We start from the raw sequence: 7,786 nt of genomic DNA on the forward strand, positions 1-7,786 counted from the left end.
CCTCTTGAAACTGCTCTGGACTGAACAGCCAGGAGAGCACCGGCAGCTGCAGCTGTGGCCCACCAGGCCGGGCCTGGCCTGCGACAATTCCAGCACTGAGGGACTGATCAGAGACTGAGTGAGCTGCAACCCTCAGTTTGTCATCTCTTTTGGAGTGGCAAGGGGGTCTCATTGTTTGATATTGTTTAGTTTCATTGTTTAATAAACAGGTTTTTTCCACCTTTCTCCAAGGAGGTATTTTTTTCCTCCCAGACCAGTTGGGGGGAGGGGCCGATTGGATCAGCTTTTCCCACCGGAGCTCCCTTGGGGGATTCTTCCCTGGACAGATGTATATTGTAGAAGAATTGGGTGTAAATGAGAAAATTGGGAAAATGAGCTAAAAAAGATTTCAGAACTTATTCCTTCAAGTAAATCACATGGAAAAATCAGATCAGAGTCTCATTGACTGTGCCAGCTCCCATCCTGGACCAATGGGCACTTCCAGACAAAGCAGCAACACATTCATCTCCTGTTAGTATTTCTCTGATGTGATTGATGTGTCCTTGCAAGCCATTTCCATGAAGTTTTTCATTGTTTCAGAGTAACTGTTTAAGTCTCTGTTATCCAGTGAAGGGAACCTCTAAGGCGTTAAAAAACTTTTACTATAAATTTTAGGAAAAACCAACTCAGAAATTGCCCTTGGACAAGGACATCAAATACTGGCATACAAAACCTGATTTTCTTAACTACTATCTAATTTAAATGATCAGTTTTGAGAAATATGTATATTAAAAATAAGTCAGAGCAGAAAAAGGTAAACATTAGTTGAAGTCTTGCATAACTGATACTGCAATACCCTCTTGTGGTCAAATAAAAAGGTTTTGTCTGCAATTTTCCCTCTATAAAAAGCCTCTCTAGGCATCTTTTCTTTTGACTCAAAGGAAATAACTGCCATATTTCTGCCAGATGAATTTGTAGTGCATATTATCACTTGTCTTGAAAAACCAAAATACCAACCTCAGTCAAGTTCTTCTTCAAAATGACAGGCCCTGACATTTGCTTGTCAGATTAATTAATCACAAAACATACTTCTAAGCAAAGGCCATCTTTGACAGTGACACTCATAATTATTTTTCAAGTTTCATATCCCCAGCCAGAAAAAATCAAGATGTTCTAATCAGTTTACATTGATGTATGTGGCATGAAGTCACAATAAACATTAACCTACATCATGAAAAGGTGTTCACAGTAAATCAGTTGTACCAATTCAAATGAGCAAATAAAATGCTAAACTGGCAAATGGGAACAATGAGGGAAAACAGTTCAGTATCTGTGCCAGGTCTGCTGAGATCACTCAATGGCATAGACTTAAAACACATGCTTGTAATCTTTCTGTCCAGTTTATTTGGTAGCTGATAGTCACTTGGAGGCTAACCTCAGTGCAACAATAGTTTTACCTTATTATTGTTTAATTTGCAGAAACTGACTTGAAAGAATGATCAGAATTAAAATTCAATCTGATACGGGAACTTTGTACACAAGAATTAAGAGGAACAGACTTTCCATCAGCATCCTTTTCTGAACAGATCAGGAGATAAAATCCCATGCCAAATGTGCTTCAGATTCCTTTTAAAGCAATCAGATGCTGCTAAAACACTGTTCTCCAACCAGCTGCACACACTCCAATTTGGAGAGGACCCTGGACCAAATGCAACCGGATAAGCAGATTTCACAAGAGGAACAGGGACAACTACTACCCAGGCTGAAGAGCACTAAATTTCTTCACTCCATGACAATGCTACATGGCTACATGACTTCTTTTTCTTTTTGGCTGAAAGAGCTGAAACTATTGAACTATTCATATTTCAATTATCTCAGATAAATAGCAAATAAACAAAAAGCCTACTAAAATTTAATTCAAAACCAAAGCAAACATAGGAGTTATAGGTGGAATTTACCTTTTCTTAAATTACCATAATCTTCAAATTCAGAATAATTTTTCAAAAATTATTGTAGAATTGTAGAAGTATTTTTTGCTCAACTTGTCTACATGAAGTGTTTGGATTGTTGTATAATTGTAACTACTGTTAAGGAAATTATCTGCCAAATTCAGTATGTTTCCTAATACTGCAAGCAAATAAGTTTGCCAAAGTCCCCCTGAAGAAGTAGATTCAAAGTTCATTAGCATTTACCAGAAAGATGAAACAAGAGGATAGAATTCATCTGGAACTAATCCACACTACTCAAAAACAAGTCAGTCAAGAATTTCAGAGGAAATTTATACTTTAAATACTCTGTTTTCCTGCAAGGTCACAAATACTTGAGGAAGAAAGTTCATCCCACAGAAGCCTAACAGGCCGACTGCAAAGACAAACACTGACATTTTGGACACTGTTTTGAAAATTCTCACTTTTTATACTAATGACCCTTTATAGTTACTTAAAACCTTCTCATAGTTGCTTAATACCTTCTGCGGAACTCTCCAAGTGCTTAGAAAAGAATTTTTTAAACTTGAAAATATGAAGCTTTCAGAACAGATTCCTTGAAACACTTAATTTTAACCAAACATCTCTGCCCCAAACAGAGTTCAAGGCCCCAGCAGCTGTCACATTGGGTCTCTGCTCCTCTTCTGGTATATATTCACAAGTCAGACGTTTCCAATAGAGACAGTAAACACACAGGGAAGCCAGCAGCTTTCAGGAGCTTTTGCTTCTGCTACAAAACCACAGCAAAAGTCCTCCTGACTACTCAGCAGCAATCTCCACAGCACCCTTTGCTATTAAACCAGACTTTATTGTTCTGAGGATTTTGAATAGAGGCTGATCTCAGCTGCAGTCACTGTAATCACCTTGCAAGCTAAGAGTTTGCTGGCTACATCTGGAGATCCCATTGCTTCCAATTACAGTCACTTATGAAGCTGCTGTTACCATGAAGACCCCAACAGCACTCAAGCAATGATGCAACATAAACCAGTAGGAGAGGGGCATTAAATAAAAGGGAAGTAAACCAGTGCTGAGCACTGCCTGTCAGTGCTGTTGTGCATGTTCTTTTCTGAAAGCACTCCAAAGCAGCAGCTGAAAGAAAATGTTAGGAGAAAAGGAACTTTGAAAGTGCAAACAAGAATAGGTTTCACTTTCTGAGAAGTCACAATATGGCTAAAAAGGCTTGGTATATGGTGAGTCTCAAAATAGACAAGCTGGAAAGGGGTTCTGGAATCAGGAGAAATACTTTGGTTAGGTCTCAGCAAACAGGAACCACACCTCTGGGGCAACCAGCCCCAGCTCCTTGTGTGTCATAGCAGCACCCAGCTGAGCAGAACTGGCAACCACTGCACAAGTGGCCACTGGGCCTGGGCAGACAAGCAGGTAGACCAGGTCCAACAGGATAAGATCTGGAGAGTCTGTGGAGGCTGAACAGAGGGGAAGGAGAATCTGGTAAGTCACTTGTTCCAGTTCATGCCTCTTTGGCTTGTCTTGACAATGGTCCTGATAGTCCCTGACAGCATTAGGGCTTGATCCAAAGCCAACACTATCAAACAAAATTTGCTGCTGCAGGGACTTTGGATCAGATCCTAATACCTTCCTTTCTACGGTTACATTATCCTGCTCTCCTTCACTGGACAAAATCTGTCCTAATATCTCCAGCATGCTGGGCTTAAGCTGAAAATCAATGCAAAGAACTGCATGCTAAGTATCTTTTAGCTTTTAGAGATTTCCACAATGAAGACATAAAAGTGCCAAGCTTTATAATTTATTGCAGACACAGTGATATTATCACCTCTTCTCATACTCTTGGAAATGGCTGAAATGGAAGCTGAACAGAGTGTTCTGCCAAAATACAATTTTGTATTCCCAGTCTGTAAATCTAGTGAACTTGCCCCATTGTTATGGTATTTCAGCGGACTGCTGCACACGTACAGCCTAAGCTTTGGCTGTGTACACACCAGTGACCCAAAGGAACCCGAAACTGAGATCCTGTCTCTGCCACATATCTTGAGTAAGTGTTTATGTTTATACTTCAGTATACATCATCAGTATGTCTATTAGAAGAATATTCTTGGTAAAATTAAATTCAGCTCCATTTCTAGCTGCAGACTGACCAAGCTAAAGGAAAGGGAAGAAAAAGAGTATCACTCTTGGGACTTTCTAAAATGGGAAACGAAACCACCCGAAAACCTTCACCCTCTTCAGCCTTCCAAAGGAGATAGAGATCCCAGCCCTGATTTCCCCAGAGAAATTTGCAGTTTGCAGTCTTGCCTGGCTCTGTTTACTTGAAGAACAGGCTGATGCCAGGACTGTGACGCATGCAAAGCCAGGGCAATGTTACTCTTTCCCAGTTCTGCTGGGACACACAGACTCTTGCACAACAGGCTCAGCCTGTTCCATACTCATTCCCAAGCTAAGGCAGCAGGAAGGACTCTGTGCCTGTCCCTGGGATTGACAGCCATGAATATTGGTGCAAACTCACTTTCATGTGTAATGTAACACATCATACAGCTGATGCATGTTCTGCTTTCCAGTTTTAGCTATGAAGAAACTCTTGCAAAAGGGTAGGACAGGCTTGTGAGGAACAAGATGCCTAAAGATGGATTCATCAAACTACACACCCAACAACCTGCAGGGGACTGTCCTTCACTTCCACATTCCTGTCCCAAAAACAGTGATGGAGAAAGGCTGGTATGCATTAAATGGTCTGACTTGAAGCAGATGTAGGGCAGCATGGCCTGAGACCATGACATTTCTCACTAATTAGCACCATCCAATAGCACCCAAACCTGATAACGCTCAAATAATGGCTGCATGTCAAGATATAAAATTCTAGGATCTCAGTGCTGTGCTGGTATACCAAGACACATAGTGATAGAACAGTCATAAATTAGATTTTATTTGCACCTGGGGCATATCTGCACTGGACAGGGGAGTGCAGCACAGAAATCCATTGCTCCTAGCTCCACATGGTACAAGGCTTTGCTGTACAGACAAGCTTAGCTCAGAAGGACGCACACTCCAGCACCAGTTTGATGAGCTTAGATGCAGCACAGGTGGGCAGCTCAGAGCCTACCCAGGTGTCCCTTGAGCCCTGCAGCAGACACAGCTGTACAGAACTGTTTCCTCTCTTGACTCACACTCCTCTTACAATAGTGGGTGAACTGATGTTTTCTCCATTTCAGGCCGAGGAAAGCAAAGGATAGAAAATCAAAGGACTTGCCCTGCAGTCCCACACCAGGTATAGAACAGAGCTGAAATGCAAAACTCAGGTCTCTTCTGACTCCATGTGCTGCTAGCACAGCTGCCTATCTGCACAGAATACTCCCATGGATGTTTGCCTGCAGCAAACAAAGAAGATAGTAGCTCTGGGAGCTACTATCAGGGCCTTCTGCCAGAAAAGTATTGGTCATTTCAAAAATAAGATGCTGTGTCTTGCTCAAGGCATTGGACAAATGTTTTCTAGAGTAACTCAGGACATGAATAATTTATTTGCATTTGCACAAAGCATTGTGGACTTGGCATTCTCACCTTCCCTTAGCAAAAATAACACCCACTCCTCATATAGTATGAAAAGAAAACCCTGGGCTCCACCCCCAAAAAGATAGCTTCTAGTACAAGGAATCTGCAGGTATAAGAGCTGGGCTGTACGTGTCAAACTAAGCAGTTAAACAGGCATTCAATTATGATCAGCATTAAGCAATTTATTTAAAGATAAAAATTTTACACTGTATTTTTTACTTCTATTCCAAGGCACCAGATCTGGAGTTTCCTAAGGGACCATGACTAAATGTTGAGTTTTGAACAGACATTTAACTGTCCCCATGCTCTTTTTAGTTTTCATCAATTTGAGCTAGGCTAATATTTCAACTTGAAGCATACCTAGGCATTATTGGCAAATTTTTTACTACTATAATCTTTAGGAAAAATAAAAGAGCTGAAATGTTTTTCCCTGCTACCTATGTGTGTTCAATCTGTTTTAATGTTAACAACTTGGCAAAAAGACAGGTGCTGGAAGAATCAACTTCCTAGGAGCAAATTTGTAAGATAATCATCTGCTGAAACCCAAACCACTTACTAAAAATAAAAGAAAAAACCTCCCACATCACAACCGTTCTAGAGCTGGGTAACTTCTGTCCCAGATAACATTTAATGCAACACATTTTAAAATTATTCATTTCCCTCAGTTATCCTATCATAAGACAACAGGGCAAAAAACCCTCCTAATTGTTTTGCTTTATTTCTACAACACTTTCATGTACATTCAGTATGATATATTTAAGTACATTTAAATTCTAATTTCAAAAGCAGAAGTGCTGATATTATAAGTGCTGATATTACAAATGATTTCAGTAAATTGTACTTTTGTAAGAAGCAATTCTTTCCATTTTGAAAATTATTATGGTCTTTGTTTTATCCAGGGTAAGAGAAAGGAGCAGAAGCCACTGCCAAATTGTATGTCTGTGTTCTCAAGCAAAGTTCCCAACTCAACCAACCAAACTACTGGCAGCCAAATGAATACTGATCTTGGCAGGGCTCTGGTAAATATGAATTCTTCAGCAGTGCTGCACGAAAGAGGAAACTTGAGGGTGAGTTCCAGCTTTCTTAGTGCTTCAGTAACAATAGAACAGCAACAAAGCAAGTTCTTTCAAGGATAAAAACAGATCTGGTCCAACAATGCCATAATAGATGATCCTCTTCGTATTTTGGGTGCCATATGCAGACAGCACTACAGATCTCATCCATGCTCCCATGCAAATCTACAGTAAGGATGCCACTAATATCTGAAAGAATGAGGTTACACACAAAAGACCATTTCTTCCTGAATTTTATCTCCTGACAAACAATAGAGGTCTGCTCAGATGAGTCACAACATAAAAAACACACTTTCAGTTCTGGAAGCCAGCATGTCAAAAATACAGGAGCTTGTTGCATTTCATGTAGTTAGACAAGGATTCATCAGCTTCTGTCATCTGCATATTTAAACTTGCTCTAAAGAATAATACTTAAGCACGTGAGACATGCTCTGTGCTTTTCAGCACTCCCTGCTGAGGGAGGGCGACCAAATATTTTTCACACTAGTTTTCATTTTTGTTTCTGTGGATTTTCTGCTCTTCAATTCATTTCCCTTATGCTTTTTTTCCTGGTTTAACTGATGGAAACTCATTGACAAGGAAGCAGGCTTTCACATTTTGCTCTGAAGGCGTGTTGGCTCAGCAACCTATTTTACACCCTCAGGATTGTCAACCTTGAATTTAACAGGTTCAGTCCCTAAAATCTGTGGTTGCCCAGGGAAACTATCCTCAAGCTAAATCAACACAATACGAAAAACCTGTTCAGCTAGTGCATCTTCATTATATAGCTTGAAACTTTAGGGCCTGTTGTTCTGTAGGGAAAAATCTGCAAGGAGCAGAGCATGGAGAGAGACACTCAATATCTGTCCTTTAAGCTGTATGTAACTTCTGCAGGATCATGCTCAGGCCTAAGTGGAGCTCAACACAGAAGCCATTAGCATTGTCTTGACACAACAAGCTGCAGTCTCTCACCAGACTGAGATGGAGATGTGTGCACTCATGCTCTGTAATTAAAGCTATTTGTTTTTATGATTAGACTTCAGTGGCAGAAGTCAGCTGAGCAAACAAGGTGACCACTGTGACCAGTGTGATCACTGATCCAAGCAGTCTCAGGCAAAAAAGAAGGCACTGTAGCAAGGTGAGGCAGGTCCCATCCCCCAAAGTCACGAATTCCAAGTGGTTCTCCTCTTGGCTTCCTCAACACAGTGAGAATTGAAGGATCAGGGCTCTCAAGACAACAACTAAGTT

At 40.6% G+C, this 7,786-nt stretch overlaps 1 protein-coding gene across 1 annotated transcript; it reads left to right on the forward strand.

The window, feature by feature from the left end:
* The first annotated feature begins 3,130 nt into the window (after positions 1 to 3,130).
* C3H2orf50 (chromosome 3 C2orf50 homolog) lies at positions 3,131 to 6,573 on the forward strand. Its single transcript, XM_064707169.1, is given in 6 exon segments — positions 3,131 to 3,273; positions 3,275 to 3,373; positions 3,375 to 3,413; positions 5,718 to 5,756; positions 6,385 to 6,515; positions 6,518 to 6,573. Coding segments are annotated over 6 exon segments (507 nt in total).
* Positions 6,574 to 7,786: the final 1,213 nt, after the last annotated feature.

Source organism: Zonotrichia leucophrys, chromosome 3 (genome assembly GCF_028769735.1).
Source record: "Zonotrichia leucophrys gambelii isolate GWCS_2022_RI chromosome 3, RI_Zleu_2.0, whole genome shotgun sequence".
Classification (NCBI taxonomy): Eukaryota; Metazoa; Chordata; class Aves; order Passeriformes; family Passerellidae; genus Zonotrichia; species Zonotrichia leucophrys.